Source organism: Capricornis sumatraensis, chromosome 4 (assembly GCF_032405125.1).
Source record: "Capricornis sumatraensis isolate serow.1 chromosome 4, serow.2, whole genome shotgun sequence".
Classification (NCBI taxonomy): domain Eukaryota; kingdom Metazoa; phylum Chordata; class Mammalia; order Artiodactyla; family Bovidae; genus Capricornis; species Capricornis sumatraensis.
In genome coordinates, this window is record NC_091072.1 from 55,800,357 (window position 1) to 55,814,923 (window position 14,567).

The window sequence follows — 14,567 nt, forward strand, 5'->3', positions numbered from 1 at the left end:
ATAGCAATTGACTGAAAATCTTAACATTAGCTAGAGTAGGAGAGGGAATGGATCATAATGATTGAGAGTTCAGGCTCTAGAGATGAAGTTGGCCAACTTTTTCTGCTAAGGACCAGATAGTAAATACTTTAGGCTCTGTGTATCACAAAGTCTCTGATCCAACTATTCAATTCTACTCTTGTAGCACAAAAGCAGTCAGAAATGATGATTAAATGAATGGGTACGGTTATGTTTCGATAAAACTATACTTGTAAAACAGAGCCATAGTTTTGGCATGTGGGCTATAGTTTGCCCATTCCTTCTCCATAGCTGATAGACCTAGGCTTCCATTATTGACTCTGCAATTACTGTACATGTGACCCTGGGAAAGCAGTCATGTTCTCTGAACCTGAGTTTCCTCAGTATAATAAATATACTTGCTTTACTCTCAGTGAAATAATTGTATAATAATTATTATCCTTTACGCTATAATAATTGTACTTACAGGTGGTGGTTGGATTTAAGTGAGGTTATCTATCTATCTATCTATATATATATATATGTGTGTGTGTGTGTGTGTGTGTACATATATATATATATATGTTAGCACAGTTTCTGGTTCATGTCCAGATCCAAAATAAATATTAATCATTATTTTTATTATTTTTAAGACAAATTTCTAGCTTATATACTGAAAATCACATCTATTTAGTTAGCTTGATTCTAAATTGCAGAGTAATTTATTGCTAAGGAATACCATAGTTTATGCACTCCATGTTTTGTGAGAATGGTGAGAACACATACAGACCAGAAGGAAACCAAGGTGGAGATACTGAACCTGCCGTAGGATGGCTTCTTTATTTGCTAGCTCATTTTCTAGTTTGTCATTCATGTCATGTATGGAGGTAGATTCTCTCTGAGCACTGAGGTAACGCTTCTCAAGGGTCGTGATTCTTTCTTCCATGTCTTCCTTCTGTGCCATAGCCTAAAATGAAAATAACTTAAAAATCAAATCAGATTCTCAGTTTGTGTATTGTCTTATTATCATTTAAATAAAATAGTAAGATATATTTTAAAAAACTATTGCTTTCCTGAGGTAAATTTCATTCTTTTCTTTTCATAAAAGGGACGCAGGATTTCATATGTGTTTTCTCAGCTTATCTATCAGAATTCTTACATCTTGGGTTAGCAAAAATCATTGTCTCTTTGAGAACGCAACAAAATATATCTTAAATCTCCCTACTGCGCAACTGGTATTCTTAGAAAAGAAGTGGCAAAAAAATTAGCTTGTTATACAGTAGAGATAAGTACAAATATGGATAGAGTTACAAATCATAAAATTGGCACCTATAGTTCCAAATTGCATAGGAATTTTCAAATGAAGATAATATATATCATCATCAGAAGAATCAATATAGTGAAAATGACTGTAGTACCCAAAGCAATCTACAGATTCAATGCAATCCCTATCAAGCTAACCAGTGGTATTTTTCAGAGAACTAGAACAAATAATTTCACACTTTGTATGGAATACAAAAAACCTCGAATAGCAAAAGCAATCTTGAGAAAGAAGAATGGAACTGGAGGAATCAACCTGCCTGACTTCAGGCTCTACTACAAAGCCACAGTCATCAAGACAGTATGGTACTGGCACAAAGACAGAAATATAGATCAATGGAACAAAATAGAAAGCCCACAGATAAATCCACACACCTCTGGACACCTTATCTTTGACAAAGGAGGCAAGAATATACAACAGAGAAAAGACAATCTCTTTAATAAGTGGTGCTGGGAAAACTGGTCAACCACTTGTAAAAGAATGAAACTAGAACACTTTCTAACACCATACACAGAAATAAACTCAAAATGGATTAAAGATCTAAATGTAAGACCAGAAACTATAAAACCCCTAGAGGAGAACATAGGCAAAACACTCTCCAACATAAACCACAGCAGGATCCTCTATGACCCACCTCCAAAAATATTCGAAATAAAAGCAAAAATAAACAAATGGGACCTAAGCTTCTGTGCAACAAAGGAAAATATAAGCAAGGTGAAAAGACATCCTTCAGAATGGGAGAAATACTAGCAAATGAAGCAATGGACAAAGAATTAATCTCAAAAATATACAAGCAACATATGCAGCTCAATTCCAGAAAAATAAATGACCCAATCAAAAAGTGGGCCAAAGAACTAAACAGACATTTCTCCAAAGAAGACATACAGATGGCTAATAAACATGAAAAATGCTCAACATCACTCATTATCGGAGAAATGCACATCAAAACCACAATGAGGTACCATTTCACGTCAGTCAGAATGGCTGCTATCCAAAAGTCTACAAGCAATAAATGCTGGAGAGGGTGTGGAAAAAAGGGAACCCTCTTATACTGTTGGTGGGAATGCAAACTAGTACAGCCACTATGGAGAACAGTGCGGAGATTCCTTAAAAAACTGGAAATAGAACAGCCATATGACCCAGGAATCCCACTGCTGGGCATACACACTGAGGAAACCAGAATTGAGAGAGACACATGTACCCCAATGTTCATAGCAGCACTTTTTATGATAGCCAGGACATGGAAGCAACCTAGATGTCCATCAGCAGAGGAATGGATAAGAAAGCTGTGGTACATATACACAATGGAATATTACTCAGCCATTAAAAAGAATACATTTGAATCAGTTCAAATGAAGTGGATGAAACTGGAGCTTATTATACAGAGTGAAGTAAGCCAGAAAGAAAAACCGCAATACAGTATACTAATGCATATATATGGAATTTAGAAAGATGGTAACGATAACCCTGTAGGCGAGACAGCAAAAGAGACACAGATGTATAGACAGTCTTTTGGACTCTGTGGCAGAGGGTGAGGGTGTGATGATATGGGAGAATGGCATTGAAACATGTAAATTATCACATGTGAAATGAATCACCAGTCCAGTTTTGATGCATGATACTGGGTGCTCGGGGCTGGTGCACTGGGATGACCCAGAGGGATGGGATGGAGAGGGAGGTGGGAGGGGGGTTCAGGATGGGGAACACATGTACACCCATGGCTGATTCATGTCAATGTATGGTAAAACCAATACAATATTGAAAAGTTAAAAAAAATAATTAATAAATTAAAAATAAATAAATAAATATCATCAGTATCCTTATCTTCATGTATAAATAAGAATAACTCAGTGGTTAAAAGAGAAGGCAAAAATGAAATAAAAAGTATATGAGTCACACTCACAAATGAATTGACAAATTTAGTTTGGAACTTAACCATTTCCCTTGTTTCATTGGAATATGATATATTTCAATTAAAAAAGAATTTAGAGACTTCAGTGAACACAGATCTCTAGGGGAAAAGTCAACTATTGGTGCAAAAGGAGCAATAATTCTAAATACTATTCATAAATATAATATTCAATATTACATTAAGCAATAATTTTAAACCATATAATTGAGAAATAGACATAATTTTATCATCCAAAGAGCCTAGATGAGAATTTATTAATAGGCAGATAACTTGATATTTGAGATATTGGGGAAAATCAGCTACAGAAGTGAACACCTTGGGCTTGGTGTGGTTTTCTGATAATTCAGAAAATGCTTTTACATGTTGGTGGTTTAGTCTATAAGTTGTGTCTGACACTTGCGACCCTATAGACTGTAACCTGTCAGGCTCCTCTGTCCATGGAATTCTCTAGGCAAGAAAGCTGGAGTGGGTTGCCATTTTCTTCTCCATTTTTGTATAAAAAGCCTAAAACTGAGGAGATGGCGGTAGTTTCCATATATTACTATCAAGGTCTCTTTAATCACTTGTTCCTAACCAGTCTCTGTTACTCTCCTACAGGCAGAATCAATCCTGCCACACCCACAGACTCTTTGCAACCCCGTGGACTGTAGCCAACCAGGCTCCTCCATCCACGGGATTCTCCAGGCACGAGTGCTAGAGTGGGTTGCCATTTCCTTCTCCAGGGCATCTTCCCGACCCAGGGATCGAACCCAGGTCTCCTGCATTGCAAGCAGACGCTTTAACCTATGAACCACCAGGGAAGCCCTTCAAAATAAATAGAAGCCCTTAAATGGACAGCCTTTCATCATCCTGAACTTCCCTCACCAGCATCTGGAAATTTAACCATATCCACACATCCTTAACTTCTACCTTTCATTTTAAAACATGTATTCTGCCTTCCCTCAAAGTTTACTCATTATATGTATTCTGGCTTTATGCTTTTTCTACTGTAGAGGTCTTGATCACTTTTTTCTCTTGAATTTTCAAGCTGATAAATCTCAAAACAATAGCTGAAATAATGAAACAGGCTTATAAAATTTTTGGTATACATTAAAGGTGGAGGGCAGAGGAAAAAGAGATGATTCAAAGAAAATAAAAATAAAAAAGATAAATCATTTGCTTGACCACTGTCCATAACTGAATTGAAACTATGAAACCAAACTGTTGGAGAGGGTGGGAAGATTCATCATAGCTCTAAAAATTAGTAAGCAAATTAATTTATCAGGTAATTAATAAAATCCTAGAGAAACAGAAAGCTGTTCAAAGAAAATATTATTATTGAAAACCACTACTTGGAGCATTTGTGGAAACTATTTACATAGTCACAATGATGAACATAATAAAGAGTCAGACATGACTGAGCACACACACATATTCACACAATAATAACACTGAATGTGATTTTGAGATGAGTATAGTGGAAGGATGGATGGAAGAGAAAGGAAATGAAATAACAAAACAGATAAAATCCTCATATTGTACGATAGCAAGACATAGTGAAAGTGAAAGTTGGTCAGTCGTGTCCGACTCATTGTGACCCCATGGACTACAGAGTTCATAGAATTCTCCAGACCAGAATACTGGAATGGATAGCCTTTCCCTTCCCCAAGGGATCTTCCCAACTCAGGGTTCAAACCCAGGTCTTCTGCATTGCAGGTGGATTCTGTACCAGCTGAGCCACAAGGGAAGACCAAGAATACTGGAGTGGGTAGTCTATCTCTTCTCGGGCGGATCTTCCCAACCCAGGAATCAAACCAGGGTCTCCTGCATTACAGGCAGATTCTTTACCAACTGAGCTATGAGGGAAGCTCATACACATTTCTTAAATCATATCAATTTATATACAGAAAGGTTTTATTTTATTAACAGTTGTAGTTTTATAATTAAAGTTGTTGAAAGGAATTGCTTTAAAGTATACAACTCTTCTGCTGTTGCTGCTGCTGCTGCTGCTAAGTCCCTTCAGTCGTGTCTGAATGTGTGACCCCATAGACAGCAGCCCACCAGGCTCCCCCGACCCTGGGATTCTCCAGGCAAGAACACTGGAGTGGGTTGCCATTTTCTTCTCCAATGTGTGAAAGTGAGAAGTGAAAGTGAAGTCGCCCAGTCCTGTCCAACTCTTAGGGACCCCATGGACTGCAGCCCTCTCCATCCATGGGATTTTCCAGGCAAGACTCTTCTAGACCTCACAAAAAACATATACCAAACTGTTGGCATTTTATTTTAACAAATTACCACAAATGTAATAATGTGAATAAAACTTCAACATCAGTTGCTATTTCTAAGTAACAAACATATTTTTAGAGAAATAAATTCATTGATATGGCTCTTTTTCTACAAGCATGCTTTCATGATACATAAAAACATGTTTTTAAAATTTTATTTTCATTAAAATGTCTGTTTTGGGGGAATTCTTTTAGTAATAGCAAAATCCTCAATCCTATCACCTACTAGTCCAAATAATTTTTAAGCTTATCAAAAGGCAACACAATTGTTTGCTAAAACTACCTATGTTAAAATATACCCTTTGTATCCAAAGTCAAATTTATTTAAGCCAGCATTTCATATTGGAAAATTACACTTTATCACACTAAACTGGTATAAAGGAAGTTATAACTGACATACTAATAGGGCTTTTTAAGCTCACTGAAAAAAACAAGTCAGTGAAAGTTTCCTTTCAGAAAGTTGGTTCTTTTTAAAGTAAAGGTAAAGAACTTCTAAGTGGTAAGAACTGGTTTTATGATCATATCAAAACTGTTCTCTATACCTGTTTTAAGTTAACAGGATTTTGACCTGCTCTAGTTTAGAAATTACATGCCTCAAATATAAAATATAGTTCTTTAGTACTGTCTTCAATAAATATCACTTACACAGGCGGTTATATAAGACTAGAAGCAGTTGTAGAAGACAGCGGCACTCCTCTGAAAACTTGCCTGCCTGTAGAAGCTATGAAGCTGCAATAGTCTCAGGCCCCTAGAGAATGTACACACTCCTAGAGAATGTACACACCCAGAATGAAGGAACAAAAGGTAAGCGATCACAACCACATCCAAAGCAGAAGTGCAACAGCACGTCTTCCTTCCTGTAGAATACGGCAAAATGATTTTTTGTTTTGTTTTCAAATCAAAAAGCACTTAAAGGTTTCTGTTAGATCTCCTTTGTTTCATAACTAGTACAACTACTAGTAATGCTTCTTTTTTAAAGGCAAACCTCTGAAGGGCATGAACCAGGTCTCAAAGTACTTTAAATACCTCTCACAGAAGCCTTTAAGAAATTTACGAAATGTCAAACAACAATTAATATAAAGGTAACATTTTTTTGGCTCAGAAAGTCTCAGAGCATTTCAGTCTTTAAAACCACAGCTGATAATTTTCTTAGACATGTAGGTTAATTTTAAATAAGAGAGAAATACCAAAAGTAATGGCTAAAAGGATTGAAATTAGGCATTGTTGACTTCTTTGACTACCTTAATCCTGCTGAACTTCAAGACCAAATTAACACCTACCTGGTTATTTATGTTTATACTAATGTTCAAAAGTGTGAAACTCAATTAATCCATTAATTTGGCAAAAATTATCCAAACTATGTTTTTCAACAGTATACACTTCCCTAGATCATAGGCATCCAAACAGAAGCTACTATTTAGAAAATTTTCCTTAAAATTTAAACTCTATTTTCTATATTTTTTAGTCCAACGATGGTAGGGTTTTCAGAGTATTCCTTCAGAGTGCCTACAATTGTTAACTGTATTGTTATATATCGTAGTGTTAATTTCATTTTCATTCAGAACTCTGGGATGTTATGTCAATTTTGTAGCTCAAGAAAAAAGTCTAAACCTAGTTTACATATATAAGTGTCTTACAAAATTCAGTTAAAGGCATACACGTGCTTCTTCAGAATGTGACTATGAAGTAGCACATACTTGCTTTTAATCCTAGTTTTTGATACTTATTAGCTCTGTTCTTGGAGAAGGAAATGGCAACCCACTCCAGTATTCTTGCCTAGAGAATCCTGTGGATGGAGGAGCCTGGTGGGCTGCTGTCTGTAGGGCCTCGCAGAGTCAGACACGACTGACGCAACTTAGCATGCATGCATGCACTAGAGAAGGAAATGGCAACCCACTCCAGTGTTCTTGCCTGCAGAATCCCAGGGACAGAGGAGCCTGGTGGGCTGCCATCTATGGGGTTGCACAGAGTCTGACACGACTGAAGCGACTTAGCCAGCAGCAGCAGCTCTGTTCTAGGTAAGCATTGCTTTATTTTTCTATGTGTCATCTTTTTTTTTCTTAAAATTTGGTCTTTGGTTGGGATATTAATACCTACTATGTAACACTGTCATGATATAATATTGTAAGTGTTTTTGATGTCCTATATATAATACACACTCAGTAAATGCTAGCTTCTTTTTTATCATGTACAATACCCACTCAATAAATAATAGCTTTTTATTGTTATTTATGCATATTTTTATTAATATTATACCTACAATTATTAATAGCTGATTTGACTATGACATATGCTACATGTAACAGTCATTGGATGGGACTTTGGTATTTCACTTTTAATTCAATGATTCATTGAAGGAGATTCAATTTATAACTGCAGGCTGTGCTGCCAGAAATAAGTTTTGAATTTACAAGTTGGAGAAATATCTCTTCCCTGCGTATTACTGAGAAATTCCAAACAAGAAAGCTTTTCCTGGTTCCTGAAAACTTAGCCTAAAAAAGAGAGAAAAACTGCATAATTAATTTTCTCTTGATTTGAAGGTTATAAACTATATTTTTTATATCAAATAAATGTAATTCTATAATAACAGAGTTACTAAAGTGAAAAAATATAACTCCATGTTTCAGATAACAGAAAAGATTAAATTATATGTACTCATTCATACAATCCCTTAGTGAACATTCAAAGAGCTCTTAAGAAGTTACAGTGATGAGCTGTCTTATTCATATAACAAAATATAACTGAAATACTTCACAGAAAATTTTAACTCTTTACTTATCAATATGTTTAATGAGATATTACTATTACTCATTAAACAGTAGCCTTTTTTAAAGAGTGGAGAGGTAATTCATCATGAGACTGACTATATTTTCCAGTGTGAGTCCTGTGCAAAGCTTCAACCAAGCCCCTACTCTAACAGGCCACAGTCAATTTAAGGAGCACTTAAGATGAAACTTCAAACAAAAATAAATTTTGAATAGATTTATTCTTGACACAGAATATTTGCTAAAATATAGTCTGAAACCATTAATGAAAGATAAGCACATGATCCTTTTCAGATATATTTGACTATGCATATGCACAGCAACCACATGGCAGTATTAAATTTTATGGTCAATTTTTCCTATTCTCTACTTTTTTCTTAATTAGACAAATATTTATTGCATATATCATATATAAATGACACTGTGTTGGCAGCACTATAGAGTTAGCAAGGAGAATCACCTTGTTTTGTTTTCTACTTAAAAATGTTGCAAGCTAGTAGTCTTTGTAGCTTGCAAGCTAGTAGACAAGGATACAAAGCAAAGTCTGAAATTTTTAATGTTTATATGATACCTTTTGAAAGTACATGATTTTCATATTTTCTTGAATATAGAAAAGGTAAAAAGCTTGATAATATAGGAAGCAGTTACAGTGAGCTGCATTCTTTTTGATGGCTGCTACCTCTGAATAAATGATTGCATCTTGCTGATTTCAAAACTACTCCTAGTGGAAGAAGCACAGATTCTGAAGCTGGAATAGTCTTGCATTCTTTATGGTGCTGGGAAGTAGGGAAGTGGTGTGTTGGGAGAACAGTGGGTAGGCCTTGGACAAGTTATTTACATAACCTGAGTAAAAGGGCACGATTAGAAGTATCTTCCCTATAGGACAGGAAAAATTAAAGAAATTAAACATACTGTATTTGGAATAGACTCCAAGGTTGCTTCTCAAGTGATTTCGAGCAGCAAACCAGAGCCCCAGGGCCTGTGACCTGGAACTTATGGGAAATACTTTATTTGGCCTTCACAGTGTCCTTAATACACACACACACACACACACACACACACATGATGCATCCAAAGACAGGTAGAATATAGGTTCCTTGACTAGATATCATTAACCCTATCACTTCCTACTATATGCAGCTCCTCTTCATACAGTTATATTGTTTGCCTGGGCTCTGGAAGCATTTGTGTTTGCACCACTCTCCCTCAAATGTGAATGATGAGAAATATTCTTTTCTCATGAAACCTTTCTAAATTATAACTACATAGAAATTATAGAGCTGATAAGAATAGTTATATTTTAAAAGAATTCCTTATGGAAGCAGAACACACCTTAGCTATTGAAAGGAATTCCTAATCTGAACAAAAATATCCGGCATCAGATATGTGACTGATATTTTAAATCTGACTCAACTTTTTGTTATCTATATCCAAAGACTATTTAGAATCAAAGTTTTATTTTTACATAGATCATAAGAAACAGGTAGCTGGGGATACTGGGCTCTATCTGCAAGTGACACTGTATTCAGTTCAGTTCAGTCGCTCAGTCGTGTCTGACTCTTGACTGCAGCACGCCAGGCCTCCCTGTCCATCACCAACTCCCAGAGTTTACCCAAACTCATTGAGTCGGTGATGCCATCTAAACCTCTCATCCTCTGTCGTCCCCTTCTCCTCCTGCCTTCAATATTTCCCAACATCAGGGTCTTTTCAAATGAGTCAGCTCTTCGCATCAGGTGGCCAAATACTGGAGTTTCAGCTTCAACATCAGTCCTTCCAATGAACACCCAGGACTGATCTCCTTTAGGATGGACTGGTTGGATCTCCTTGCAGTCCAAGGGACTCTCAAGAGTCTTCTCCAACACCACAGTTCAAAAGCATCAATTCTTCGGTGCTCAGCTATCTTTATAGTCCAGCTCTCACATCCATGCATGACCACTGGAAAAACCGTAGCCTTGACTAGATGGACCTCTGTTGACAAAGTAATGTCTCTGCTTTTTAATATGCTGTCTAGGTTGATTATATGCTGTCTAGGTTGACACTGGATTAAACAAGTGTAGGGGCTTCCCTGGTGGCTCAGAGGTTAAAGTTTCTGCCTCTAATACGGGAGACCTGGGTTTGATCCCTGGGTCAGGAAGATCCCCTGGAGAAGGAAATGACAACCCACTCCAGTATTCTTGCCTGGAGAATCCCATGGTCAGAGGAGCCTGGTGGGTCACAGTCCAAACAAGTGTAAATAGAACAGGTGAGTGTTAAGTGAAAACAAAACAAAACACTGCTAATTCTGTGGGACTAAGAGATGAAGAAATAGAAAATGATTAAAAGTTCAAGAAATGGCCCTGGTGGTTCACTGTTCAAAAATCTTAGCATTCCATGACAGTAATATAGAGGAGAGGTTACACTTCACCTACTTTATAACTTCTCTGAGTTTGAGTGGTAGAAGGAGTGAAGATGAGAGATGCGTGTGTGAACCATTAATTCATATAAAGGTGGGCATGCATGCCAAATAGCTTCAGTCATGTCTTACTCTATATGACCCCATGGACCATAGCCTGCCTCTGTCCATGGGATTCTCCAGGCAAGAATACTGGAGTGGGTTGCTATTTCCTTCTCCAATATAAAGGCATAGAGAGTAGAAAATCATTATCTAAGCAGTGGCAGATTGGTCTCTCACTTCATGGATCATCTATCTTACTCTGAGATAGTAGGCATTGTTTGCAGACATATTCTGATTTCATCTATGCCTTTTGATGTTTACACCAAACACTCATAAATATCCATTCTTTCAACAAAGAGCTTTTGAGTGCCTATTATATACTCAATAGTTGTATATGTGATTAAAATAGAGCAATGAACAAAACTAGACAAAACACAAAATCCCAGCTCTTATGAATATTTATGTACACTGGAGAGGGAGGCATATGACAAACAAGTAAATCAGTGAAGTATATGCTGTTGTCAGATGGCAGCAATTCTGTGAGATTTTTAAAAAATGAAAGAAGGAGAGTGCATATTTATAAACACTAGGTTTAGAGAACACTCCACTGAGAAGACATTTGAGTAAAAAGCAGAAGGAAAAGAAAATGCAACCGAATAGATCTGGTTTGTTTAAGAGGCCACAGTAACTGAATTGCATGGATTAAAGTGAAAGGGTAGAGTTCTAGGAGGTCAGAAGGTGGTAGTGGAGATAGTATGATTGTAGAAGGACCTTGCTTTTACTATAAGTAGAATAGGTAGTCATTGAAGAGCTTCAAGGAGAAAGTGACTTACGCTGACTTACACAGTAACAGGTTACTCAGGCTGCGGTGCTGAGTACAGACTATTATGATGCTCCAGTGAGAGATGATTGCTGTGTGGAATAAGAAAGAGCCACAAAGACTGTGGCAAGAGGTCATGTGACAAACACATTTTGAAGTTGGAAGTAGTAAGATTTGTGGATGAATCAAATACAGTGTGAGTGAAAGAGAGGTACCAAGGACAGTTCCAAGGTTTTTGGCCTGAACACCAATAGTAGTATTGCCATCAGCTGAGATAAGGAAGGCTGCAAGTAAGTCTGACATTTTAGAGGGATTATCAATAAACCAGTCTTGAGGATGTTAATTTTGAGACACGCATTAGAGATCTAGATTCAGGCATCTGGAAATCAGAAGAGACAGATAAGCTGCAGATATAAACTGGGAATCGTAAGGCCATGGCTAGTTTTTGGAGCTATTAAACAGCATGAATTTACCAGGGGAGCTAAGGCTGATTGAGGAAGGAAGGCATTCCACAGTTGGGGATGAGAAGCAGAGCCAGTAAAGGAGTCTGAGACAGGGGTAGCAAGCAAAGATGCAGGAAAATCAGGAAGAGTGTAGTATGCTATTAGCAGGATGAAAAAGTACATTAGGAATTAGATCAAGTGCTTCAAAGGACTGAGAAGTGGCTCCTGGATTTAGCAACATGGAAGTTAAACTAAATAAGAACTGTTTTGATGGGACTGTGGAAGCAAAAGTATGACAGATAAAAGGGGCTCAGAGGAGAATGGGAAGAAAACAATTGGATACACAGAATCAACTCCCATAATAGCTAATAAATAAAACACAAAAGATAAAAAAAATTAAAAATATGATTTAAAAGAACATGTAAAATGGAAAATGTGAAAATCATAAAAATTTCTTAAATGTAGATAATTTTTCTTTTTAATTAAATAGAGTGATAAAGTGAAGGTTCTAAACTTTGCACTTTAGTTGGTAAGATGATCCGGCAATGTCACAAATAAGACATCTCCTTGTAACTTTTGCCATAAAGCACTCTTTTTCAAATAGATGAAGTGATGTTACGTTTAGGAAGAACTGAATATATAGAAAAAGCAAGGTTCCCACTGTCACACATGTACATTCACATTCATAGATACAAAACCAAAATAAGAGAGAAGTTTTTAAAGTAATGTCTGTGGGTATTCCCATCTGCTAAGAGTATAGCAATTCATTATTCATACCCAAATCTAGGGTTATTTAAAATTAACAGCTTAAACTTTTAAAAATTCATTAAAAACTATGGTTTTTATTACTTCTGAGACTTGGTACCAACATTTTCTTTCTGTACATATTTAGAGGAGTGATGAAATAAACTATTTTTGCCTTAGTGAATAAGTTTCATAACTAACATAATGTATTCCAATTTATGATCTTTTGAGAAAATATACGCGTATATGCCATTAGTGGAAATTATGGAAAAATATCTCAGAGGCAGCATTTAAGAAGCAGAGACTGAAAGTCTTATGAATCACTTACCTCCCTAATGTCCCTTTGATACTTAGTGTTCATTTCTTCTGTTTTAATGAGATCCTTTCTTGCTGTCTCAGCTTCCTGTTCCACCTCTCCCACTCGGGAAGAAAGGGCTGCTAAACGTTCTTTCATTTGGGCCATTTCATAGTTTTGTTTTTCAAGCAATTCTTGTAGTTCGACTATTTGACTTGTTTCATCAGTTGAGTCTATAGAACCATTGGACAATCGCTGTGGGAAAAGAGAAAGAAATGACACTTAGAATTATCTACCTCTTTTAATTTGAAATCCATGAACTTAAAGATCTAAGGCTGATAAAGATTTCATACTGAACAGTAAGAACTCTAATAGAACTAACTTTGGAGGAAAACTAAGCTTCTGAGAAAACTCTTAATTGACATTAAAATATAAAAGTAGACCAGTAATTTTCAAATAGGTTAAAAGGCACATTTGAACTGGAAGCTACTATATACACGTTATACATAGTTTAGCACAAAACACAGGTAAACCCTAAACATTCAGTAAGTGGCAGCTATTTTCAATCAATTACATATGAAATTTATTATAAAATAGTGTATTTATGTAACACAGCCTATCATTAGTAAGAAACTATGTAATATTTTCTATTTTTATTCTAGATCCTTTATGAATTTGCAATTAATTTTCAATGACACTCAGTAAAAGAGCTTACACAACATTTTTCTTTTAAATAAGATTATTCCTATTGTGAATCTGACCTCGTTGGAACCAAGGCATGGCATAGAAAAGTCTTGCTTTCTATATTGCTATCAACATAAAAGTCATGAGTGTGCACAATCCACAGGAAAGAGGCTGAAAGAGTTTAAATAATTTGAGACTGATTTTTCCTCTTTTTGAAGGGGCTGCCTGGAAACAAGGCTGATCCATGTCTTCAGAACGATGCCCTACAGCCAAGCTGCACTGGAGTTTTGTGGTGAAGACAGTGCAGGAACTGGGGAGAAATAAGTGCTAAAAGAAAAAGATCACAATCAAGCAGAAATAAGAAAGAATGGAGAGAAAGCAAAGAAAGTATTATCAATTCTGCTAGAATGCCTGTTTGAGAAATGTGAATTTGTTCTTGCATGACAAATACATTAAGGAACAATTTGAACATAATGTAATTTGTGCTTTCTTATGAACAATCTCATTCTTGAGAATCACTGGCCGAACACAGAGAAACAGACCTTGCTGAATCAATCAGTGCAGGAATGTATTAATCAAAATGCCACACATGCTCATTTCTCAAGCATCAAACAGCAACCTCACACTTCATGGAGCAGTATGGGTTAACTCATCCATATCTGTTACACCTGTCCGATTTTACTTACCCCTCCCTCCACCATTTCACAACAGCTCACAGTTACACCCACTTTAACACCCACTTTAACAAGCAAACTTCACATCTTTTTCAAGGTAGAGAGTTAAATTTATCATAGCAGTTATGCAATTCTTAACCATTTAACATGGGTAAACCTATGCTACCATTTTTATTAGTATTCTATTTATTTTCAAGGTCATTAAGCTGTGCTGCAA

General features: G+C 36.3%; 1 protein-coding gene across 7 annotated transcripts in view; it reads right to left on the reverse strand.

The window, feature by feature from the left end:
• PPFIA2 (PTPRF interacting protein alpha 2) overlaps positions 1-14,567 on the reverse strand; it is a 506,769-nt gene that overhangs the window by 111,613 nt on the left and 380,589 nt on the right. For all 7 annotated transcript variants that reach the window (XM_068972181.1, XM_068972177.1, XM_068972176.1 and 4 more), the window contains 2 exons: positions 13,026-13,247; positions 818-964 (listed from right to left, as the gene is read on the reverse strand). In XM_068972181.1, coding sequence (XP_068828282.1) covers positions 818-964; positions 13,026-13,247 — 369 coding nt within the window. The remainder of the gene's footprint in view (positions 1-817; positions 965-13,025; positions 13,248-14,567) is intronic.